Source organism: Choloepus didactylus, chromosome 17 (genome assembly GCF_015220235.1).
Source record: "Choloepus didactylus isolate mChoDid1 chromosome 17, mChoDid1.pri, whole genome shotgun sequence".
Taxonomy (NCBI): domain Eukaryota; kingdom Metazoa; phylum Chordata; class Mammalia; order Pilosa; family Megalonychidae; genus Choloepus; species Choloepus didactylus.
This window is the reverse complement of record NC_051323.1, coordinates 22,002,923-22,029,748: the sequence shown is the minus strand read 5'-3', so window position 1 is coordinate 22,029,748 and position 26,826 is coordinate 22,002,923. Positions and strand designations below refer to the sequence as shown.

Genomic DNA, 26,826 nt, shown 5'->3' with positions numbered 1-26,826 from the left:
AGACTTTTCTAACTATTGAAATAATAAGGGTACAAAGGAAAAAATAGGTATGATGTAAAATTTTCCTTTCAAATTTTGACTATACAAAACTAAAAGGAAAATATTAAATAGGAAAAAAGTTAATATGTTTTAGATATTAAATATTAAATTTATAATATATGCATCATTTATAAAATTATGTGAGTAAAGCACCAAGATCCTCAAAATGGGCAAAAGATGCAAATAGATAATTCTCAAAGAAGGATACAAGTAGGGAAAAGAAGAAAGAAAACAAGAAGAGTCCATATTCCTACCACTAATTTTAAAAAATCAAGTTAAACCAATAATAAGATTTAATTTTACACCTAAATATTAAGTTACAAATAAAGAGAGGAAGGAAGCCAAGAAACCTAATGCTGGCTGGGCTTTGAATATCCTTGTAAATTTGGAGGACAACTTAAATATCCATAATTATTGGGTGTGATAGGAATAGGTCAAAAAGAGAAGAAAAATATCTGGAAAGCTAATGAAAAGATTTTAGTCATGATATAAAAAACCTGAACAAATACTAGGGAAATTGAGTAAATTATAATATATCAATATGATGGAAGAGTGTAAATTCAGTAAAATGACAAACATAGTGATTGTGTAGAATATGGAAAATTAAATGGAGACAGTAGAACCCAAAATTGTATGCATTATATACTCTGCTTACCACTGTATAAAAGACTGGAACAAACAGAAAATGAAAGTAGTTGGGAAGGTTACATTATTCTAAATGTCCTTTCAATGTTTAAATTTAATATGTGAGATAAAATGATGAAATGGGTAATTCCTAAAGGTCTTACAGCCTCTAAAATGCTATGAAACTAATCTTTTCCATTTGTAGGCATTGGGAAGCTCCATAATTTTGAGGATTGCAGTGGAAAATTTTACCTCCACCCACATTCTGCTGGGTTTGGGAAACAAAGTTTATCAGATCAGGAAGGCAATTTAAATAATAACAGTTGGAGGGAAGGAGAAGGTTAATAGTGACAAATAAAATTGGCATTAACTATTCACGATCTATACTTTATGTTACCACCACAAAATCCTGAGACCTCTAAAACAGAAATAAAAGGACAAATGATAAATTTTCTGCCACACACGTTTATCTTCAAAATTCAAAGATAAATAAAGGTTATTTTAAAAGACCTATCAGGATTCTCTGTTTTATCTTTTCTCTCATTTCTTGAGAGTTAGTATTAAATTCTCTATGGTCTCTGCAGATAGTTCTCTTTTTAGAATCCTGCTGAAAGATTCTGTTTTTATGAAAATACAATTTAATTGAAATCAAACAGCAGTGAAAAGAATGATATTTAGATATGATTTAAGTCCTTTTAAATACGCACGTGTTTTAGAAATCTGAAATCTAAAATCTCTTGTCACTTGATTAAATATAGAGAAGGGGGAAAGGAAGATCATAGAAAATTAATCTTGGCCTTGGTGCTAACTAGGGAATATGTAGGCCAAAACCCTTAGTCTCCAAGGATTTATTGATGTTACTATGATAGTTATTTTTCCAATCCTGTTTAGAATGTAGAGGAAGCTCGATACTCTGCTGAATGTCTCTTCTGAAGAATTAAGTGGATTATTTTTAGGGATAGGTTCCTCCTTTAAGTACTCTGAAGCTGTGTTCCTTTTCCTTGTTTCCAGCATTTTGTCATAGACCTATACTGGGTTTTTCTTTCTTCTTCTTTTTTTATAACAATGGGGAAATGAAGAGACGAGGAAGATAAATAAAAAAGTTTTAAAAGAGATAATCTGATCATTATAATTATTATTAAACAAAGGGAGATATGTTTAGAGCATCAATATTTAATAAAAATATAATGTGAGCCACATGTGTATGTCTGAATTATCTAGTAGTCACATTAAAAAAGGAGAGACAGATGAAATCAATTTTAATAATATAGATTATTTTACTCAATACCCAAAATATTATCATTTCAACATGTAGTCACTATGAAAATTGTTAATGAGATATTTTACAGTCTTATTTTCATACCAAGTCTTAGACATCCAGTAGGTATTCTACATTGACAGCACATCTGAATTTGAACACTAAATTTACATTAGAAATGCTTATCTGTATTTAGAGTTCGCAAAATTTACAGTGAACTAGTGGATTCACATAACCAGATTATTCTGAACATTTTTCCAGTAACTCAATCGAATACCAAAAAATGTCATTTTCCTTTTAATTTTCAAATCCATAGTGAATAAACTGATTCATTTTAGAAGGATTTCACTTTGAAACAAAAAGCCTACCACTTTTAAGACTTCGTCTATCCAAATTAAGTAAATTCACTAACTCTTATGTCAATTTAGCCTCTTTTTTCTTTATTGTTCCAGTCTTAGTGCTTCTGCCTTTCCACTGGATTCTACATCAATAGCATCCCTGTGTTTTACATTTAAAAATTTATCCATACCTATTTTTCTGAACTAAAATAATTTAGTTATGTTAGAATTAAAATAATAACTATTTCAATATAATTACAAATTATTGTAACTTGTGATGTTGGTAAAGATTATAAAAAATCCAAATAAATACATTAAAATACTACATCAGCATGTAAAAAAAAATCATTCAAAGTGAATAAATCTATTGACACCAACTAGAAAAGACACCATTAGAAAAGATGCCACATGTTGATGGGTGCACTGCACAATGCAATGGTTAAAGTGAAATGTAGCCCCTACAAAATAATAAAATTGGGTGTAAAGGAAAAATATTTTACACTGCCATTTTTTAAAATTTAAATTTAAATTAGTTAAAATTAATAAGCAAAATTAAATATTTAGTTCCTCATTCACACAGCCACATTTTAAGTGCTCAGCAGCCACACAGGGCTCGTGGCTGCTGTATTGTACTGTACGGGTACAGAGACTATTTGTCAAGAGGCAGAGTGAACGGAGTGTAACCAAGAGTTAAGAGTTAACGAATGATTATAGTTACTGAATCATTATATAGATGCTTTCTTACTTTCCAGCATATTGTAGAATAGCCAAAAGTAAATACCTGAAACTACTAAAACTCACTGAATTGTAACCCTGATGCCTTGATCTTTGATTATGATGCTTTATTGTGTAACTATCTAATCTTTACCTTGTAACTGTAAAGCTTTGTGATAACTCATGACTGGCCCTGCTTGTATTCTTTTATCTCGTTTTACAACTTTGAAGTCTTGTGATCATGTAGATAGCCCCTTAATGTTTATTAATGAAGGAACTTGAGTCAGCTCAGAATTAACCAACCCCAATTCCTAAGCTATCTCATTGCAAAAAGTTAGATCCAACCAGAATTGGCCCTCCTGACGTGAGTAGTAGCTTAAGCCTTAACCTATAGGTGACCTAGATCCCATTATCCTACTAAAAATCAGGCCCATCATCATGTTAAGGCCGCCATTTTATTACATTCTGTGACTAAGCATGTAATCAACCTGCGCATGCTCAGTAATTAGACTATCTCTAACTTCATCATTTTGAGCTGTTAATACTGGTTATCTTAAACTTGCCTGTAAAGCTCTCAGAGTTACCACAGTTTGGGGGGGAAGATCTGAGGCCCATAAGCCTCCTGTCCTCCTTGCCTTGCACTTTGTAATAAAAGCTCTTTCTCTCTTTGAAATTCCGGTGTCATACATGGGCTGTCATGTGCATCCCTCCCAACAGGAACACCTTTAGTGACTACCTCTGCACCTTTTTGTGTTGGAATCTGCTTTAAACCTGAGAGATGGTTGTTTGCACTGTGCCTGGTCTAATTCCCAGTTTCTAGTCGATTTTCTGTCTGGTTCCCTCTGCCTCTGCAAGGTGACATTTCTTTCTCCTTCCAATACCTGGTTCTCTGATCTAAAGTAGTATTTGCAAAAATATACCACACGGTGAGCATTTCTGCTGGAGTTGGGAGGGAGGGGCGTCTCCCCATTGGTCACCTTTCCCTGAATACATTCTACAGTTGGGGTTTTGACTCCAACACCTGCCCCTTTTGGAACTGACTAGAGCTGGTAGGTGGCCCACCTCACATTAACTCACCTCACAAGGAGTGCCTGGAGTTTTCTGAGTGGGTGTCTGTTAGGTTCGGAGCCGTTCAAGAATCCACACAACGCAGCAAGTCAAAGTTCAAGTATAAAGTTTAAGATTTATTAGAGGAAGAAAGCAGGTGGGAGCCAGCAGAAAAGAAGAAAAAAGATAATGGCTCCCACTCTCTATCCGAGAGCAGCATTTTTTAACAATAAAAGGAACCCACGTTGGGTAGGGTGTCTGCTGTGATGTTCTGTGCCTTGATTGGGTAAGTGCCTATCTAGTTTTGGGCTGATTGGTTGCTAGAATTCTGAGACAATATTCTTTTTAGGAAAGCAGCTGCATTATCTAACTGGGGAGAGCAGGCCTTTTTGGTTGTTCATCTTATGGACATATCTGACCTTGCCTTATCCGCTTTGAGGGGCCACTGTGGCTGGAACAGCCTTGAACAGCTTTGAAGCCTTCATTCTTTAGTTTATGGGGCACCTGTTTTCTGGGAGATAAGCTGTGGGGCCCCTGGGTTAGAAACTCCTTCTACATGTTAGTTTCTTCTTCTGGGATCTAACAGTGTCAGCATCAGACGGCTGGCAGGAGGCATCTCCTTACAATCTCTACCCACCCACCCCCGTTCCCCCACACCTCATGCAGCCCCGTCTGCTTTAAATTAACTTCAGTTCCTCTCAGTTTCTGATAGTATTTCATCTCAGTCCTAGTTTCTTCCTTTTCCTCCCCTTGCCCTCATGGGGTTTTTTAATGAGAAATTGGGAGAAGCTGCAACAGAAATAGCAAGTTTCTCATTTGAATCAGAAATCCACTCTGGAAGAAATTCAGCAGTTCTGCTTTTACGTTCTTATGCCAGACTCTGCTTGAACTGTGGAAAGATTTGGGAATGGAACCCTGTCCCCACCCAGCGAGGGAGTGGCCGATCTGGGGTGGGAAGTTGTTGCCCACGACACTGAACTTGTGCATTTGCAGGGCCTGGGAGGGCGTCAGAATAAAATGAGATGCTTAGGAGAGGAGTGTTTATTCTCTGCTCACTTCCAGATCTCCTGGGTTGAACAAGTGTAAATCTGCAGAGAACTCAGCTGCTTTTCCTGTCCACCTAGGAGAGTTTTCTCCTGTATGGGCAGTCAGAGGTGGTAGTGGTGTGACTTTAGAGCCATAAAGAAAGGCCTGGACTGCCTGGTAACACTATCCTTCCTATAGGCAAATAAAACAGGACAAATGTTGTGTTATTCCGCTTATATGAAATGTCTAGAATAAGCAAATTCATAGAGACAGAAAGTAGATTAGAGTTACCGGGTGCAGTGGGGGTGGAGAGTGGAGATGGTGAGTTATACTTAATGAGTTCAGAGTTTCTGTTTGGGGGATGAATGAGTTTTGGTTATAGATGGGGTGATGGGAGCACAATATTGTAAATATAATTAATGCCACTGAATTGTACACTGAAAAATGGTGAAAATGGCAAATTTTATGGTTAAAAAAAAATTTAGCAGGTCAGCAGGAAGCCTGGCCTCATGTCTGGCTTTGTCACTGACTCACTGTAAATCTCTTCCTTCCTTTGCTTTAGTCTCTCATGTGGGTTCAGTCTGTCTATTCCATTCCAGCATCACAAAGATTCTGTAAAGGTAGATGGACTGAATTTTAAACTCTCTGGGAAAGATCATAAGAGAAAGACCAGATGCAAGGTTGAGGGCTGGTACTTTTTTCTAATAAGGTGCTCCTTTTGTTTTACCTCTAAAATTTTGGATTACTGAAACAAGAGAAGATTCCAAGAGTTCTGGTCAATCTTGGAGGTGGGTCTTGGCTTTTGAGGCCCATAGCTTACGATCCACAAGGAGAGGCAATGGATGGCCCAAGTACAGATGGACAGAGGGGAATCCCTGGTGATAGAACAGACAAGAACTGGAGATCAATGCCAGTATCTTGTGGTCAGCATGTTGGGTTCCTGTGGTAGATTCTTACTTTCCTGGAATAGTGTGCCTATGGTGTTTCTGAAGAAGCAACATGGAATTGAGTCATTTTTTCATTTCCTTGAGGAGCTTTGATTTTAAAATAGAAGCTAATGACCCTTGTTTTCTGAGAATGGATTGAGAAACATGATGTAATCCTGTGACAAAGCCTAACCATGCTAGGCAGATTTTCTCTTTAAATTAATTGTTATATCTATGATGCTTGCGCAAAAGGCATATGGATCTTTGGAATCCATGGAGTTGGATTTTGCCTTGAATATGAGTATTGCTAAATGAAGAGGCCACTGTCAGGCTGTACAGCTGAGACCTTGGCCTCTTAGGCTTATATGTGTATATATATATTTCTTTATTGAGGCATAATTTACATAAATAAAATGCACAGATCTTAGGTGTTAAGTTCCATTAGTTTGGATACCACTACCCCAATCATGAAAAGGAACATTTCAACCACCCCCTAATATTCCCTCATGCCCTCTGCTGTCAATATGCCTGCAGTCAGTCTCCCCTCCACCCCCAACCCCCACCCCCTGACCCAAGCAATCACTTTTTTTAAAAAATTCAGTTTTATTGAGATATAGTCACATGCCATACAGTCATCCATGGTGTACAATCAACTGTTCGCAGTACCATCATATAGTTGTGCATTCATCACCCCAATCTATTTTTGAACATTTTCCTTACACCAGAAAGAATCAGAACAAGAATAAAAAAGTAAAAGTAAAAAAGAACACCCAAATCATCCCCCATCCCACCCTATTTTGCATTTAGGTTTTGTCCCCATTTTTCTACTCATCCATCCATACACTGGATAAAGAGAGTGCGATCCACAAGGTTTTCACAATCACATTGTCACCCCTTGTAATCTACATTGTTATACAATCGTCTTCAAGAGTCAGGGCTACTGCGTTGGAGTTTGGTAGTTTCAGGTATTTACTTCTAGCTATTCCAATACATTAAAACCTAAAAAGTGTTATCTTTATAGTGCATAAGAATATCTACCAGAGTGACCTCTCAACTCCATCTGAAATCTCTCAGCCACCGAAGCTTCACTTCATCTCATCTCGCATCCCCCTTTTGGTCAAGAAGATGTTCTCAATCCCACAATGCCAGGTTCAGACTCATCCCCGGGAGTCATATCCTGCGTTGCCAGGGAGATTTACCCCTGGGAGTCAGAACCCACGTATAGGGGAGGGCAGTGAGTTCACCTGCCGAGGTGGCTTAGCTAGAGAGAGAGAGGACCACATCTGAGCAACAAAGAGGCACTCGGGGAGACTCTTAGGCACAATTATAAGCAGGTTTAGCTTCTCCTTCAGGCAACCACTTTTGTACTTTCTAGGACTATATATATTTGCTTTGCTTATTCTAAAATTTCATATAAATTTTTGTTTGACTTCTTTCACACAGAATAATGTTTTTGAGAATCATATGTGTTATCAGTAGTTTGTTCCTTTGTATTGCTGAATAGTGTTCCATTGTATGAATATACTAAAATTTGTTCATCCATTTATCAGTTGATGGGCTTGTTCCTGGTTGGGGCTGTTATGAATAAGGCTGCTGTGAACATTCTTGTCCAAGACTTTGTGGATACTGGTTTTCATTTATCTTGGGTAAATACCTGGAGATAGAATTGCTGGGTCAAAGGGTAGATGGATGTTTAACTCCATTGGAAGCTGCCAAACAGTTCTCTAAAGTTGTTTTACTATTTTAACCTCCCACGAGCAATGTTTGAAAGTTCCAGTTGTTCTACATACTCTGCAACATTTAATGGAGTCAGTTTTTGTTTTCCTTTTAGCCATTTTAGTGGGTGTGAAATGATATCTCATTGTGTTTTAAATTTGCATTTCCTGGATAACCAATGAAGAGCACCTTTTTATATGCTTATTGGCCATTCATTTATCTTTTTTTTGTGACATGTCTAAGTTTTTTGCACATTTTAAAATTTGTGTTTATCCTTTTGTTGTATTCAGTTATTCCAACAACATTTGATAAAAAAGGATTTCTTGTCTTCATTGGACTGACTTGGTTGAAAAGCAATTGACCACATATGTATGGGTCTATTTCTGGACTTTTTATTCTTTTCCATTGATCTAGTTGTCTATATTTACACTAATACAACATTACCTTGATTATTGTAGCTGTATAGTGGGTCTTGAAATCAGGTTGTACACATCCCAACGTTATTCTTTTCCCAGATTGTTTTGACTCTTCCGATTGTGGGCTACACCTTAAGGAAAGGCTGTTCAGAGCAGTACCGTGTGCATCCCCCTGGAGGAACAAGCCCAGAGGGGGCTCTGAGAGTTTGTGCCCATCTGGCCCACACTCCCCCAGGCCTGTATTTAAGCAGAGGGTATCATCTCTCTGCAGATGCACCTTTCCTTATGTGTGTGCTTGGGAGGCTGGTGCTAAAAACAAAACCCTAGTCCAAAATCATATGTGTATGAACAATAAAGCCCAGTGTGACTGGAGTAATCAAAGCTATGTAATGGTTGTTTAGAGAGAATCGTGGGCTTAGAAACAAGGGGAGGGGACCAGGCCTTCAGGAAGTCCAAGGAACTAAGGTAATTAATGTTGGCCGATGGCTGCAGGAGCAGCTAGTTCAATGAAAGTCAGTCAGCAAACATTTCTTGTAGTCCTACTATGTGCGCAGCATGGCAAAGAACGAGAAGCTGGAAAGTAGGGCCCAGGATGGGCATTTGGTGGGCAGAGTCAGAGAAGGTGCTGCTTTAGAATTCAGACAACTGTGAGGACAGTGATCATGTCAGTGGACACACACACAGTGGATCTCATTGACTTGGTGGCCCAAAGAACCACAGAGGAAATTTGGCTTGACATACTGGTTAATGTGAAAATCTGACACACGGATGTTTTGAACATGAATAGAGCTGGTAACCCACACCTTAAACAATTCACTAAAGAGGTAGGTAAAATACGTAGATGCAATAGATAAGGATTACTCGGAAAGAAGAGCAATCAAAAGAATAGCTAACATTTCTTTAGTACGTAATGTGTGCATAGCGTGTGTACCATTCACAGTACTTTACATGAGGTAATAACTTGATTCATCTTTGCAACAATCCTATAAAGTAGCTACTGTTAGTAACTCCATGCTACCAATGAGGAAATTGAGGCACAAACAGATTATAAATTGTCCCAAATTGCACATCTACGAAGTGTGGGGGAGTGGGGGCAGTGGCGGGGGGGCTTATAAACCCAGGTGGATGGGCTCCAGGTCTTTAGCCACTTTCTTATGGTGAAAGGATGGGTTGGTCTTTGAAGGAGAAGTTTTTGCTTGTTTGAGTGGTATCATGCACAATTAGCACCAAGGCCATGAAGTCGGCTGCACCACCCTCAGAAATGTCCCTTCCTTTTGTTGTTTCTCATCAGAAGGGTGGCATAGATTCTCCCATCCTGTTGAACCTGTGCGGCCCGCCAGACTTCAGGTTGGCAGAGAGAACCCAGCCTGTGGTTACCATGCACATTCCCAGAAGCTGGACCCGCTCACCTGTAGATAGGGCTGTTTATCCTCTGCCAAATGAAGGGGTGTGCAGGGTGCTCTCTGAAGTCTTCTCTGCCCTGGCATTCCAACGCTGGCAGAAATAAGCTCTTACTGGGGCTCATTTATGGCTCCTGCTTTTTTTGTGTGTACTCCACTCTCAGCCTTGGAATTGCTCTCTCACCTGTGGTTTGCTTAACATTTTGATCTGAGATAGGGGAAAATCAACCCTGGATGATCTGGAGGAGCACTCCCTCAAATAGCATAACTGCCATGTGGGGCTTGAAAAATGCACAGTCATAGCCGTGCCAAACCCATCTTAGGTTTTGAACGGAAGCCCATAATGCATTCATTTCTTAGCAAAATCTAGAAGGGATATTTCTGGCATTCCTTCTTTCTCTGTGTACTGGTGTATACTGGATCATCTTAATATTGCCAGGGCTAGGAAAAACATAGCCGAATAGGGTCATTATTCATAAGCCCTTTTGATACTGGTCTCAGACCACCCCAGAAGGCATGATGGTCAGGCTCTGAAGAAGGTCAGTCTCTGAAGCAGCCTGCACTTTGGGCACTTTTATCTTGAGTTTGGATCAGCCATGACCTCCTCCGCCTGCACCACGCATGCTCAGTGCAGGATGCTGGGCCCTGTTATGGGGGGAGGCTCAGGATGTGCCTGGCTGACATCCTTATGTCCCTCTCAGCTGGAGATGGCACGACTTGACCACACGTCTACTCAAAGACATTATCACAGAGCCAGTGTTGTGTTGTTCTTCCACCAGAAAGGCTGTGTGGCTGACCTCGAGCAGGGACGTGTGGATGTTAGAATGTGCTTCTCGCTTCAAATAGCCACCAGCCTTGTATTAAACACTTTTGACTGGGAACTGTCTTGTCTGCCAGTCCAAGTGTGGTACAGTTCCTAACAGATAAGTCTGGGAGAGGAGAGGGTTTTGTTTTGTTTTGTTTTGCTTTGTTTTTTTTTTTGTTTGTTTGTTTTGTTTTTTTGTTTTTTTGCATCCAGGCTTTTAGGGGTATAAAGAACAAGAAAGCATTTAGCTCAGCAAGAAATGTGACAATTTAAAGATATGATTGCATTATTATTCAAAAAGCTTTAGAATCACCACCTGTCTATATCCATAATTACATACACATACACACGCTATGTGCATTTGCTGTGGTATAACATAAAGGTCACCGGAGCCAGACAGACTTGAGAAAACAGCCTCTACCGCCTGCTACACGTGTGCCCTTGGACACCGTGCTTAACTTCTCTGAAATTTAAATTAATGTGCTCGATTCACTGGACAAGAGGGCGCAGTGATAGAATATTGATGAAGCTCCTAGACACTCAATACAACTAAGTAGTCAACAAATATTTATTTAAAAATAAGGTCTCTCTAGGTCCAGAGGACAGAACAGGGAATATGAGGCCAACTTTCCGGGTGCTTAGAGCCACTTAGTGGTGGTAAAGCCTGCCCCATGGAAGAGGCAGCCCCAGGACCAGAGAAGGATGGCTAGAAGCTGGGGGGTGGCCGTTCAGAAAGGTTGTAGAAATGGTCCTTGGAAGGGCAGAAGTTCAACCTGGTCATCGCCAACGGCTTCTAGGATTTTATTTTTAATCGCAGGCTACTCTTGAACAGACAAGGTATAGGGAATTTTCTGTATAAAGGATTTATAGGTGGAAATTAAAGTCTGTAAAATATTTGTTTTTGAATTATTTGATTGAAATTATTATTATCGTCTCCCATAATGCTATGAACAAATAGCTAAAATTTGGACAAAAGACTGTCAATAAGTTATCACCAGGTACTTAGTTGGTACAGATTCTTACTAAGATTGCTTAACAGATAGGTTTCCAAATTTGTCTGCCTTCATTTAGCTTACACACTTTGCTTTGACTAAATCTTTGAAAATGTTTATTTCTCCCAATTCAGGCCCTGTCACTGAAACAAAACTTCCTTTGCTTCAGAAGGATCTGAGTTCCAAAAAGAAAGACATGCTTTCATTTTCCTATTTCATAGACAATTTTGAAAGCCTTTAGCGCTGGGTGGGGCCCAGTGACACCCTCCACAAATCCACAGTGGGTTAAATTCATCTTGCTTGTGGGATGTAAGATGAAACCATGTACTGGAGAAAAACGGTGCATGACTCATTTACATGTGATCTCCGGGGAAGAGAGATGCAGTAAGAATGTACCACAAGGACAGCAAGTCCCAACATACAGTGACCATTCCGGATGCGTGTCCTGAGATGTGATCTCGGCAGTGTTACAACACTGCAGGGCGGTCACCCAGTGAAGCCTCGAGGACAGTATCCATTTCCCGGTGAGCTCATCGTGGGGCAACATCCAGCATTACAGAGCAATCTTACCCCATGCCACGGAGGGGTTCCCCTCTTATGGATAGGTTCATAGCTCCCAAGGTTACCACACACACACGCGCACAAACACGCATGCACACACAGCTATTTTATTTATTTACATTGAGAAATATAATTGTTACTTAGAAATGCTCCTGCTCCAGTGCTTTATAGAGAGGTTCACGTGGGGAGCCAAATTCTACTCCAAATGTTGCTTGGCAACCATGGAACCAGCATAAAAGATATTAGATGGATAAAATTCATCTTCATAGTAGGGAAATTTATGGCCCCTGGACCTTTGGATCCTGGGGCCAAGTCCCCCTTTCCTTAAGAGAGGACTTCTGTGAATATTTCAAGGTATGCCTCCATGACCATTTTGCTAAAGAATCCAATTTTTTTTCCTAAATATGCTAATACTTTTCAACAAGCCTTCTTCAGCCCAGGAGCCATTCCTAGTTCCCTTGAGGTGTGTGCCAGTTTGAATGTATTATGTCCCCCCAAACGCTATTATCTTTGACGTAATCTTGTGTGGGCAGACCTATCAGTGTTAATTAGATTGCAATTCTTTGTTTCCATGGAGATGTGCCCCACCCAACTGTTGGTGATGATTCTGATTGGATAATTTCCGTGGAGGTGTTGGCCTGCCCATTCAGGGTGGATCTAAATTAAATCACTAGAGCCATATAAATGACCTGACAAACAGAAGGAACTGAGCGCAGCTGAGAGTGACATTTTGAAGAGGAGCTACAGCCAAGAGGGACACTTTGAAGAATGCACAGAAGCTGAGAAAGTAGCTGCAGATGAGAGACAGTTTGAAGACAGCTGTTGAAAGCAGACTTTTGCTTCGGAGAAGCTAAGAGAGGACAAATGCCCCAAGAGCAACTAAGAGTGGCATTTTTAAGGAGCTGAAGCCTAGAAAGGAACATCCTGGGAGAAAGCCATTTTGAAACCAGAACTCCAGAGCAGACGCCGGCCACGTGCCTTCCCAGCTAACACAGGTTTTCTGGATGCCATTGGCCATCTTCCAGTGAAGGTACCCGATTGGTGATGCGTTACCTGGGACACTTTATGGCCTTCAGACTGTAACTGTGTAAAGCCGATCCATTTTTGGTGTTTTGCATTCTGGCAGCATTAGCAAACTAGAACAAGGTGACTTTGCATATCCTTTTTTTTTTTTTTAAAGGGGTATTTGCTGATTTTACTACTCTAACACTCAGGGAACAATCCAATTTCCCTGCTTCCCAAATTCTGGATGGACCACACTATGGCCACCATATCTGCCTATTGAAGTGCTACTTGCACTCAGGTCAAACCTGCAGTTTGCCGTAAAGACATAAGAAACTTAAAATTTAATTCAGCATATGGCCATCAGCTTCTGGCAATGGTACCATAGGGCAGTTTGTGGACCAGTGTGATAATTATTCTTCTGGACATCCAACCAGAAAATATTGGGGATGTGTTTTTGACATTCCTAATATTTTTTTATTAATTCCTACTAAATTATTTCCATAATCTTATCTAATCTTTCCTCAAATGAGTTGAGTTTATTTGCAACTTATTTTTCTCTTCAGTAACTGTTATTGGGGTGGGTCGCATGTCTTTGGTTCCCAGCTGTTTTTCATTTGCTCTAAAACTATGCCTTAAAACTTCAAGGACCCGTATGTGAATATATCTCAATAAAAATGAATTAAAAAAAAAAAACAAAACTTCAAGGACCCTAGTTCTGATGTTGTTAAAAAGTCGCAGTCTCCCATCCATATACCGAATAAACCTTAGGGTTTTTTGACTTCTCGATATATGATCCCTTCAGCCTTCATCATTCCATTGTGAGGGATCCTGATGCTTTTAGCATCATATGAACCACCCTGCACCTGAGTGCTTTTTCATTTCATAAATGTGAAAACCAAGGCACAGGTGCTAATTACTTTGTCCCACCTACATGCAGCAAAGGAGCTTTTAAAACTGCAGGGCAAAGTCTGAGTCATTGCGAACTTGGTTATATTTTTCAAAATTCAAGGCTTGCGAGATTAGTTTATAGAATTGTGGGAATGCCTTCAGAGAGAAAGAATAAATGGATCCAGGAAGCTGAGGCAGAAAAAAATTTCAGAGGATCTGCAAAGAGGCAGGTAGAAAATGTGGGAGGGCCTTTACAGGTGGTGCTTTGGGGGAAGGGCCTTCCATCCCTTTGGGGTTGATCATTTTGTGCAACTGAGAAGAGCCCTGCTTCAGTTCTGTAAGGGGGTGGTGGTGGTGTGCCTTCCCTCTGTTCTGCTCCCTTCTCCCCTTGCTAAGAGCTATTGAGATCTTGCTAGGTGCCCTGCGGTGCTACTAAGAATTTGAGTGGATTAAATTTACACATATTATCCTGGTATCTAATGAAAGAATCAAGGAGTACCATTTTCTGCATTCATTTCTATAATCAATCTAGAAAAACTCATTTGGTACTAGTAAAACCTTAATAAATATACAACAACTGTCTCTGTAGAAGTGGACTTAAGCTGTGCGTGCTCTCCAAGTTTCAAAATGAATTGCCTGGCTAAGAGAACCCAGTGTCCAAGCAGAATGCATTTTTCCCTTTGGTAAAACTTTCTAGCTTATTGAATCATGACTCTCAGCATTTCCAGAAGGCTTTGCTCAAGCAGTCTTTCCACTTCTTTACGTGGTAAAGGGGAGAGGAAATATTCATATTAAAGGTTGGCTTTTTTTAGGGGATGTCCCTTTTCCCATCTCCTGATTTATCGTTTGTTCTAAAACTACACGGAAGCTAACGAAAAACCCTTGCTCCTAAAAGAGCTGTCTGCCAGGGTTTTCAACCAGTCAGCAACAATTCAATTCACTTATAAGTTATAATTAATGAGGGATGTGGGTGTATTTTGATAATTCATATGCTATGGAACAGGGCACCAGATGAAGGAGCCTGTAGGGCCCACAAAAGTCTCAAAAAGCCCTGATCGCCACCCACTAGCACATCTGGGCAAATGAGAAAGAGCCACCCTTCCCACCTCCTCACCTCCTCAGATGTTCCGAGCCCTACTTCACCTTCATCTCATCCCACCCTCACCCTTGTCACGATGCTTTTGTCCATCCCTCAAACATAGCAAGCTCATTCTTGCCCCAGGGCCTTTGAACTAACTGCTCCCTTTGCCTGAGATGGTTCTCTGCATCTTTGAATGCCTGGCCCCTCTTCCTCATTCAGGTATTAGCTCAGACATCACCTCCTTGGAGAGTCTTTCTGTGACCACCCTGTCCACACCTGCTTCTTCCCAGTAACCCCATCACATCACCCTCCGTACCAGGGGACAGCAAACTTTTTCTGTCAGGGCCGGATAGTAAATATTTTCAGCTTTGTGGGCCACCTGGTGTTTGTTGCAACTACTCAACTCTGCCATCATAGTGCAAAAGCAGCCCTAGACAATATCTAAACTAATGGGTGTGGCTGTACACCAATACAACTTTATTTGTGGGCATTGACATTCGAACTTCCTATAATTTTCACGTCATGAAATATTCTTCTTTCAATTATTTTGTCAACCATTTAAAAATGTAAAAACCAGTCTTAGCTCACAGGCGGTACAAAAAACAAACTCTGGCCCATGTGCTGTAGTTTCCTGAGCCCTGTCTCTACCATTATCCTTTTATATTTTCATCTTGTCTTTGAAGCCTTCCTGACCACTTGCTTCTCACTCTAGTCTACCCTATAGAAGAGTGCATTGCTAAAGCCCTTCTTTTATTAAATCATTTCTCTGCAAAAATGAAACAAACCAGTTTCTCCACTATATCCATTACTTGCAGCATTCACTCAAACTCCTCAGGTAGGTATCTGAGGCCCTTACCAATTCCCCAGCTGCCTTTCTAACCTTATCTCTGACCCTTTTCTGCAATGAGCCCTGTGCTCCAGCAGCCTCATTGCATTGTCCCTGAACCTCTGCACCTTTGCTTGGGCCATGCCCAAGAACTGCTGGCATTCCCCTTAGGAAGGGAGGGCCCCTTTGTTCTATGAGGTGAGTCTGCAATGGAGCTGGGCCCTAGGAAAGCTGGACAATGCAAAGTGATTGCAATGAAACATGGCTTAAACATTAATAAAGTTGAGTTAAGAAGGATTTAGTATTCTGGGGGAAATACTTGAAAAGAGCTGTGTGGCACACTTGTCTAGGCCGGTGTTTTTCAAACTACTTTGCAGACAGATATTCTGAGAGTTTTGTTCAAATGCAGATTCTGGCAGTAGGTCCAGGGTAGGGCTTGAGATATTCTGCATTTCTATTAGGCTCCCAGGTGATGCTCATCCTTCTGGTTTTTGGACCATTCAGCCATCTAGCTAAATGCTTAGGAAAGGAACTGTGTACAGGTGACTTGGATATGGGAACAGGAAGGTGGTTGACCTGCCCCTCCCGGGTCTGCCTACGTATCATGTGACTCCCCTCCCCAAGAGTACTGCACTCTGAATGACTGAATAAATATTTGATGGTTCAAGTCTTCTTGATGAAGGAGGGGCTGCTGAAGAGAACTGAGGACAAAGTTGAGTGTGTGAGCTGCAGCCCAAAGGAAAGAAGGACCTTTCCAGTCCTGAGATGGTGGCAGTGAAAATGGCCACTGGGAAATGAAAAGAGTCTAATGTTGGTTGTGCACACAGACACATGCATACGCTGACACACACACTCACTCACAGGGTAGCTGGAGTGCAATACTTTTCCTTGATGTGGTTGGACTATCCCTCTTCTCCAAGGCACCTCTTCTGATCCACTGTTGCACACGATTTAGAATCTGTGTTTGGCTTCAGTACAAGTAATCTTACTTCGCTCTAACAAAACAGTAGGAAGCATTTTTGTATTGTGTGTCTCCAAGCAGAAGAGCAGATAGGAAAGTATTTTGCTGGTAAAGTAAACTTATCTGATCTATAACCGTTTATGTTTAATTATTAGCCTGGCTCTTGTATCTTTGGCTCATAAATTAGATGACCTTTTGGTGAAACTGAGTGTCACTTCCCTATGATTTAGCTTCATGCAAACTACAAGTTAGCCTGATTAATGATTTAAGTGACATCGTTCTCATCACCATCATTTCCCCTCTGCTTTTATCACAGAGAAATTTCCGTTCGGGTGACTGAACTCTGACCTTGGCATCGAGTCCCGGCCATGGTAAGTGGGGGAGTACCTCGCCCTAACCTGGTGCCAGCCCCAGACAGGTACAGGATGTGTATCTGGGGACTGTTGGCTTAAACAAAGGGTTGTTTGCTCAACTGGGGAGTGGGGAGGAGGAAGCAAAAAGGCAGGGTTTTTTGTTTGTTTTGAACACCAGTTTAATTTCTTTCAGCAGTGGTGAGTAACTTGATCCTGAAAATTTATTCTAAGAGAGAATGCTTTGAATCCTTCTAATATCCTGAAAATGTTAGAAACAAGTTGTAGTTTTCTCTCTGCAAAAGCACTACATGTTTATTATTGAAGAATTAGGTAAATATAAAGGACAAGCTAAAAACCCTGCAGATTCTACCACAGAGATGATGGCTGTGGGCATTTTGGTGTAGCCCCATCATTTCAGCTCTTCTCGAGTGTTCCTTAGCGAGGGGGGCCTGTCACCTGCCTCCTGTTTTCTGCTGTGATCCGACTCCTCGGAGATTGGTTATCTGATCTTTGGGACAGGCAAGGAATAGGATTCCTTACAGAGTTCTGTAAAGATCAGTGCTGAGGTGGAAGATGAGCCTCTTAGCTGCAAACACTTCTACGTGAGGCTGGCCATCTGCTCTCCTTCTCTTGCCCAAGGAAGGTTTCTGTATAGGCAGGTAATTCTGATCCCTGGTCTTCTGGAAGGAATAATAGAAGCAGAATCTTATACCCAGAGAGGAACTGGAGAGCCCACCAGCTCTAGATGCCTTCCTTTAGGAAGATGATGTAAACTATCCTAGACAAATAGTTACATACTCTTAATTTTTTTTTATGTTAACTTTTCTACCATTTTCTTCATCAACTCTGATAGTCAAGGACTTACTCATATCTGCACTAAATCTCTTATGCTTTAATTTAAAACCCATTTCTTCTTAATTGATTCTCCCTAGATATGGCAAAAACATTTATTCAGAAATGTTTTTAGCGCCTCTACATTGTGACAGATGAGGTACTAGGCTCTGGGGACTCGAAAATTAATGGGGCACCCTTCTTGTCTTCCAGAAGCTCACAGTCTTCCTACGTGTGAAGACTGAAACCACATTACCCTTCGTGTTCATTCTACTCCAGGAATATTTCCTCAGTTGCTCTAATCTTTCCTTCTAGAACCAGTTATCCCATCATGCCAATTATTTACTAGACAGATAAAGGCATATTTTAAGGAAAGGAAAACCATGCAATGCCATCACAATATTGTAATTCCAATTATTTTCCATCAATTTATTTTAGGCTTTACTCATATGTATAATGATTTTTAAATAGCAGTAATAAGAGCATAAATAACAATTTTGTTTTCTGCTTTTTTTTCATTTAGTATAGGAAAATGTTTAGAATAGAATGACAGATGAAAGAAGCAGGATACAAAAGTATTTATTCGCTCTAATCTTAGCCATGTTAACAGGTTTATATTACATTTTATATCATATTAAAATTAGTTATTCTAGATGGAGGACTTATGGACATTTAAATTTTCTTCTTAATTCTTTTTTGTTTTTTTGTATGTTCCAAATTCTCTACCTTGAGCACATAATACATTTCTAAAAGGAAGATATGTTTTGAAAGCCATTACATCTGAGTATTTAAATTTGCTCTACAGCTACTTGTTAAATTGTACTTTGAAAGTTAGCACTCTTCTGTATATATGTCACAATAAACAATGTTTTAAAACTATAGAAACAAACAATCCACATATAAAATGAAACCCATTGTACCTGAGTATTTAAATTTTTTATGGAAGTATAATTTACACATGGTGAAATGCACAGCTCTTAAGTTTACTTTTTAATGAGTTTTGACGAATTCTTATCCCCATGTAACCTACTCTCCTATCAAGATAGAGCTTTTTGTTACACCAGAAGGTTCCCTTATGCCCCTTCCTGGCCAATTCCTGCCCTACCCCGCTCTCCATCCCCCAAACGCAACACTCTTCTGATTGTTAATATATAGATTCGTGTTGCCTGTTCTAGAAAGTCCTATGAATGGAATCATACGCTATGTACTCTTTTGTGTCTGGCTTCTTTTGCTGAGTATTATATTTTTAAAAATTCGTCCAAGTTGCTGTATATATCAGTAGTTTGTTCCTTTTTACTGCTAATTAGTATTCCATTATATTATATCCCAGTATTTTTGATATTTATCTTCATTATTTTAATGACTAAATGATATTTTATCAATTGCAACATAGCACCTATTTCCAGCTCTTCTTTTTTGTCATTCTTCCCCACATCTTCCCTCTTTTTCCTGTTCCTGCTCTGTCAAGATGCCTTCCTGAAATGGACTCCTCTGTCTTCCCAGAAAAGATAATGGCACATTGTGCCCTGGAGTTCAATCGCTACAGATACTTTGGGGCTAAAAGGGAACAAATTCCTTGACCTTATCTTTTTCCTGGAAAAAGAGTTACTAAGAATGTTAACTGATAAACTAAATCACTCTTGCAAATCTCTCTATTGATTCATCTTGTTAGATATTAATTTTAATCCGGTAGTAGTGCCCTCGGCAAAGCAGTTTGCTTTAAAGTCGAATTCGGCATTTGAGCACCACCCCAAAATTTTTCAGTCCTGGAGTTCCAGAAGAACCTTGTGAGCTATCAGACTCAGAAAACTGAGTTGGGTCCATGCTGGAATTTCAATAGCAAATCACCAATTTGCTTAGGTTGGGGAAACAGATTGTACCAGGAAGGAAGTAAATTGTCCAAGAAAAGTTGTCACAGATTTGTGCTTTCCTCTGTCAGGTGTATGCAGGGGCTATGTGATGACTGAGTAATGGGCGCTGAGCATGTCCAAGACATGAAGATGCTGGTCTTTCAGAGTGCACAAGACCCATGCCCTTTGGTACCGGGGCCTTTGGATGGGCATGATGAAAGGTCCAGGCCAAGCTGGACTGGCTCACAGAGCTCAGATACAGCTTGCTAGAGAACTGCCCTAAAGGTATAAGAATCCTCCATTCCTTTAGATGACCCACATTACTTCCTTGGATAAGGTTAACCTCAGAGAGCTTTAGATACAACATCATTTTTTCCAACTTGTACAAATACCCTAGTCTAGATTTTGTTTTGGCCTTATCTGATAGGCTTGCCTTGAGAAATTATATCTATTATGAGAAACAGATATACAACTCCCATTATTATATTTATTGTGGAGATGTTGTTGAAGTTACATTTAGTAATATTTGATGACAATAGCCACCGAGTTTGCTAGGCTCTATGCTAAGTGCATTACGTATCTTATCCAACTTCATTGTTATAACCCTATGGGTTGATATTATTTCCAGTATACAAGTGAGAAAAATGAAACTTTCCCTAGGCTACATAGCAACACAGCTGGAAAGTTTATGGTCCCTCCACTAAACTAGACCATCTCACTACAGCCCAGTGTCTCTCTTTCATGAAGATCCATAGGTGACATTTCCCCAAGGGTCAGGATCCCCTTTAAAATGTTCCTGGTCCCCCTGGTAATGTAGAGGAGACCAAGCTGACTGTCTCCATGAGTCTTAGGAGATTTCACTGGTGTCATGAGCTCCAGGCTATGGCATACACTTCAGTCAAGGTTTATATAAGCTGAAAAACCCTTCTCCCTTTGCAGGAGTTCCTAGTCCTCTCCCTCTTCAACCCCCCCATCACCCCAACATCCTACCATTGTGACAACCAAAAGGGATGTTATCAGAAAAGTCAGGAAAAACAGGCCTGCCAATGAGACCTCAGCCCTGAGATCAGCCTTGGCAGTCTTTCTCAATCTCAGCAGTATGTGCTCTTTGCATCCTGAAAAACACCAGTGACCTTTACTGACATCTTGGTGTCAAAATCCTTCCCAACCTGCAGCCTCAGTAGATCAAATTCATACCCTAAGGACATACACTTGACAAATGAAGTAAAGGAAAGGCAGAACAATTTAAGAGAGAGTTCTGGTTATTACCGATTAGGCCAGGTTTAAGGACAAGAAAACAGAATTCATAATATCAAGATGCAGGTTGCTAAAGGATATAATGCCTATCGTCCAGTACAGAGGGGAAGATATACTAAAAACCAAAGCTAATTTGATTCTACACTCTACCACTTGATCAGGGAGCCCAAAAGAGCTCCACAAAAGCAGATAGACCCTCTCCAAACTCAGTATAAAGAAAAGCAGTACTTTTCTTGAGTGGCTGATCTGTTTTTCTCTTGTGGACACAGCCGGTCTCTTACAATTCCCTCTTTCTTTGGCCTCTAGGTAACTTGCAGAAAAATCTGTGGCTCACCTCTAATACACAGGTCCTTATGATCTCAATTTGGTTTCTTTTCCAGCCCCCGGGTTTACCTTGGTTTTCTGTTTTTTGTTCTTTGTCACTGAATTTCCCCATCTGTTTGCTTATGTTTTCTATTGAGTTATATGTATTTCTCTACACTTCTGTGCAAAACATAACACATTAATCAGTAAATTTGTTTGAAATATTCAGGGCACCTTGATCTTAATCAATAAATTATCTCCAAGTCATAATCCAACTGACCTGGTTCCTACTGGTCACTAACCTGTTTTGCTTGTTGATGTTTTTAATCTTCATTTGCAGAAGGTCAGGTTCACTAACTTTTACCCCTGTGCACACATCAGGGTACATCTTACTTTAAGCGATGTTCATTTCCAAAGATGGCAGTCATCATCTCCATTGCCGAAGGTTGCTGTCTCCTCCTTGTGACTCTGCATTCTCCCCTCTGTCCACTCTGGTCAGGGTTTGCTGCCCTCCATTCCACTGAAAAAGCTCTTATCAGGGTCCCTGGGGACCTGCATGTTGCCAAATCTGACCATCTCTTCTCTGTCCTCCTCTAAGCACTGACCATTCCCTCCTTCCTCAGCCTCTGGATCACACATTATTCTGGTTTTCCTTTTACTAAGGACAGCTCCTTCTCAGTCATCTTTTCTGAGATCTCTTTCTCTGCTGAACCTATACTGTTGGAGAGGCCCAGGCTTGGTTCTCATACCTTGTTCTTCTCTATCTTCACTTTCTTCCTAGGTCTTCTTGTCAAATAGCATCCAAATGCTGATGTGCTCTAGACGTATTACTCTAGACTTGACCTCTAGATTTATTCTGTATAACCAACTGTCTTTTTTGACTATCCGCTTGGGTATTTAATGGACATCTCAAATTTAACATTTTGGAAATAGAACTTATAAATCCCCCCCTCACCCCCAGCCCACATTGCTACCCCAAATCAGGTGGGTAGACCTCCTCTGGTTTCCCCATCGGTATAAATGATACCACTGTCCCCCAACTAGCTCCTCAGATTAAAACATTCAGAGTTATACTTGATTCTTTTCTTTCCTCACCTCCCACATCAGTCCATTAACAAGTTCTGTCACCTTTACTCCCACACACGTGCTGAGTCTGCCTCTTTATTTCCATCTTAACTGTTTCATGCTAGACAAGCTCTATATCCCACCCTAGATCTCTCTCTGACCAGATTCTGTAATGGTCTCTGCTTCCCCCTTCAGTAGTGTGGGGGACCTTTTTAACATGTAAATCACATCACATCTTCCAACCCCCTTGCTTACGACATACTATTGACTTCCCACTGCACTTGGAATAAAATGCAGACTCCTGGTCTGGTGCCAGTCCACTGCTATGATTTTCTTTCTTTCTTTAAAATTTTTATTATGAAATATTTTAAACACATACAAAAGTAGATGGAATATTATAAGGAACCCGTTGTACCTATCAATAATTATTAACTCGTGATCAATCTTGTTTCTTCTTTATCTCCACTTATTCACCCCCTCCTGTGCTATTTTGCAGCACATTCCAGACGTCTTTGTCGTTTCATCGGTAAACCATTTTAATACGCATATCTACAGGATAAGGACTCTTTAAAGAAAAATAAAACATAACCCTAATACCATTATCATACCTAAAAAAAGTTAACACTGATTCTTTAATGTCATCAAGTACCAAGTCAGTGGCCCAACTTCCAGTCGCGTTGCGCGGGTCTGCGCCCGCGGGGACCCTAAGGCGGCGGCGGCGCGGTGCCCGGGTCCCCGCGCTCCCGCCCGGGCCTCGCTGCGCGCCCGCGACCCGCCGCTGGCTGCCGGCTGCCCCCTGCAGGCGGTGGGCAGGGCCGCCGCGCGGGGGGACCCTCATGAGGCCCCGGAGCGCCCCCAGCCGCGGCCGCGAGCAGCGGGGCAGGCTCAGTCGAAGCAGCCCGACATTGCCATCTGCAAGCAGTCGTGGGAGGGAGGGGACGGTCCGTTTTCCAGTGTCCTGGGCTTCTGTGAAGGAAGAGATTTGGACCGCGAGCTCAAGGAGCAGAAGGGCGTGGGGGTGGGGGGCTTGTGCCCGAGAGTCAGGTGGGGGAAGTGGTTTGCTCAGATCGCCATGGCTCTAGCATTCACACGAGAAACACACCCTTCACTGGGATCTGAAAACGCATTTTCAAAATGTCTTCCCAAAAAGAACAAGTGTGATTAAAGTGGGTGAAATAGGAATTGCTGGAGTGTTAGAGGACCACTGTGATGTGGCTAGCGCCCCCATAGGTGTAGTCTCAACCTGAGTCCTGAATTATTCTCAAACTCTACAACTGTAAGTCTGATATTTGGGCTTTGGGATGGTGTGTTTAAGAAATGGCCACCCTGAAGCATGCTTACAGTGCAAAAGAAATGAATCCTTTAATTAATCGGATAATTGAAGGTAAACTGCCACCAATGCCAAAAGATTACAGCCCAGAGCTGGCAGAAGTGATAAGAACCATGCTGAGCAAAAGGCCTGAAGAAAGACCCTTTATGAGGAGCATCCGGACGCAGCCTTGCATCAAGCACCAGATCTCATTTTTTGGAGACTGCAAAGGCAACAACCTCCAAAAATATTATTTAAAACTGTAAATCTAAGCCAGTTGCTGAGACTCAACCACATAATGAAGGAATGCCCCCTCATCCACATTCTTTTGAGGGCAAAGACAAACGTTTGCCCCAGGAGAAACCCGTGGTCATTGGTGGAAAGAAGACATCTGCCAGTTGTAAAGGCCAGCTCTGCAAAGCAGATGTGAGTCACCAGCCACCAAGGAAAATATACACATCTTATCTGCAGAAGGGAGGGATTTGATGAAGATAGCTTAGTTCAGGAGAATCAACCAAGACACTTTGATTCCTGTAATGAGCTAGAAGGTAAATACAGTTTCTCTAGTGAAGGAGAAGAGGCTGCAGGATAACATGAAGTCCAGTGCTCAAGCTGAACACCCAATCCCCACCTGGCACTCTGATGGTGCCACCAGGGGGAAAAGGAGCAGCCTCTAAGCAAAGACCAACAGCCAATGGACCAGGATCATTTGGAGTCCACAGAGATTCTCTTTAAGCCATTTGTTCCTGTCATTCTTGATTGAGTTGCTGGTGAGTATACTGTAGAAAAACAGGACAGAACCCGCCCAGGCTTACAGCCACAGCTCTGGGACTGAACACTCCCTATCTTGGCAGTGCTGGCAGAAGAGAACAGACCCAGCCCTGTGGGGGAAGAGATGGTTCCAAGAGGTTCCTCCTTGACTTTTGCCTTCTCTTTCCACTGTTGGAAAGCAAACTTCGCATCAACACAAAGGAGATGCTGAAAACCAAAGTAGAGCAGTCAGTGTGTCTGTGAGCAGTTCGAGGAGCAGCAAGGTCACATCATCAAAGGCTCAACCTTTATCAGCGAGAGAGAGGAGGTGACCAAAGCAGACACAGGAAGGGATTTTTCCTGCAGGCCCTTCAGTGAGGAGAGCCCCTCTGAGTGTAGCAGGACCAGGGAAACCACAGGAGGAGACCAGCCCATCCTTGCCCAGGGGCTCTCTTCTGACTGCAGCCCTGCTTAGGGAAAGAAATGGATCCATTGTCTGTCTAAGGATGTGTTAAGTTCTTCTACAAGTTCCACAGAGAAGTCCAATGGGGATTCTAGGGAAGGGAAAGGTCATACAAGTGAAATGAGTGACTTGGTACAATTGATGGTGTCGTGGGATTTGTCTCTTTACACCTCAAACCTATGATCTCTGTTAGAAAAGGCCTGAGGCTAATCAGTTCGTGATTTAATGAGTTTGGGCTTCTTTCAAGCAACCTCCCACTCAATTAAGAGTATAGGGACAGACAATAGTTTAAAAGTAAAGAGCACTCAAGACCAGAATTCACCTTTAACACGTTTTTTACTGAAGGAGCACTTAAGGTAAAAGGAACAAGTTTACAATGTAGAAATTAATTGATACATTACCAAGCCTGGGAGTCCCTCTTCTCCAGACACAGCTGGACACGAGATTAGAGAGAGCTCCCCCTTGTTTCAGTTACAGAGAATTTATAGCACTTTTGAGTTACATTCAATTAAATCATATTCTATTTTTACATTAAATGATGCTTCCTGAATGCAGATGGTTCAAGATCAAAGGAAGGTATCCACGTTATCAGAGTCTTAGCCTTGAATGCCTGTAAAACTTACTGATAATATTTTTACTAGTTAAGCCATGATTATTGTAAGAGCACTATAACATACTTTTACTTGTATAAAAAATTAGAAAAGAGATTACTATTACTTGTCTCTAACTTGTTAATATAGTTTTTTTATTCTATTCTATTGATTAGTTTACCATTACATCATATTGATACACATGCATTTGATTAGGACTGTATTCAACCTTGCTACATTATTTACGACTTCTCTATGATTAAAGTAACAGCTGCAGCCCATCTTGTTTTCACAGAGGACTAAAGGATTACATGTTATCTATATCTAAGATGGTTGAGAGGGCCTTTCTGCTTTCTTGAAAAATATTCACAGTTCTGTTAACTATTTAACTTCTCCTTCAGTATAATTTTCTAATAAGGTTGTTGAAGGGTATGAAACATCTGTCCCAGTTATTATAGTAAGGCCTTTCCACTTTTTATCATTTGGAAATTGTACTTGAGTGTTTTTAGGTAAAAGTTCTGTTAAATATGATTCTATATCAGAAGGAATAACTGGTTCTTCACTATCAGAACAGAAAACATCAGGTGATATATGAGAGCAGCATGGAGAGAAAGAATCAGCATTCTCATTATCAGATTCCTCAGTAGAGATATTATACTGCAATAATGGCTCAGACCCCAAAATTGTACTCTAAAGAGAGCTGTGAAGATCTCCCAGGACCAAATCCAGTGTCAGAGTTCAAACTTCCTTGAAAATATCAGGACACTGATTGATTCCTCGCGGAAAAGTTGCAGAAGAGGCAGAGGAACTTCATTTTAAAGGGCCACCTTTAACTATTGTGTCAGCTTCTGAAAAAATAAGAAGCATAGTTGAAGTTTTGAGAGTTGATATCACTTGGGTGTGGGGCTCAGCTTTTAGAGCTGGTGTATGATCTTTTAGAAGCAGAGGATGAATTGGAGAGAGGTGCATTTTGGGGAACCCATGGGTGTAAAGTATAGGACTCACAGTGTGGAAGCTCACCAGTTGAAATTTTTTGAAGAAAATGGGAATTTTTTAGAACATTGTTATCTGTTACCATGACTAAAGACCTATTTTCAAAGGTTTTTTACTTAAAAATCAAACAAACCCATAACAATAGCTTGGAGGCCATTCAGGATACTTATATCTTTCTTCGGGGTTTTTTTAACTGGAAAAAAAATTGGACAGACAGAGTAATATGAAACTAGCTCACAAAAGAATAAAAAGGAAAAAACCTTTGGCTATTATATTCTCTATAAGAAAAAATCTTTAAAGCTTTTATTTGGTTACTATTTAATGAGCCTTAAACCACCAACTTCAGATGTAGAACTATTTTTAAGTACTAATTAGACTGAAAATATTGGCTTTGAAGTTTTACATTGTACTGTAGTGATAACAGCAAAAGAAGAAACAA

The 26,826-nt window shown here is 40.7% G+C and overlaps 1 protein-coding gene and 1 pseudogene across 1 annotated transcript in view; both read left to right on the top strand.

Moving 5' to 3' along the window:
* ANXA4 (annexin A4) overlaps positions 1 to 26,826 on the top strand; it is a 62,753-nt gene that overhangs the window by 11,155 nt on the left and 24,772 nt on the right. Inside the window, exon 2 of the mRNA XM_037806966.1 lies at positions 16,940 to 16,994. Coding sequence (XP_037662894.1) covers positions 16,992 to 16,994 — 3 coding nt within the window. The 5' untranslated portion in view covers positions 16,940 to 16,991. The remainder of the gene's footprint in view (positions 1 to 16,939; positions 16,995 to 26,826) is intronic.
* LOC119512747 lies at positions 19,778 to 26,531 on the top strand (annotated as a pseudogene).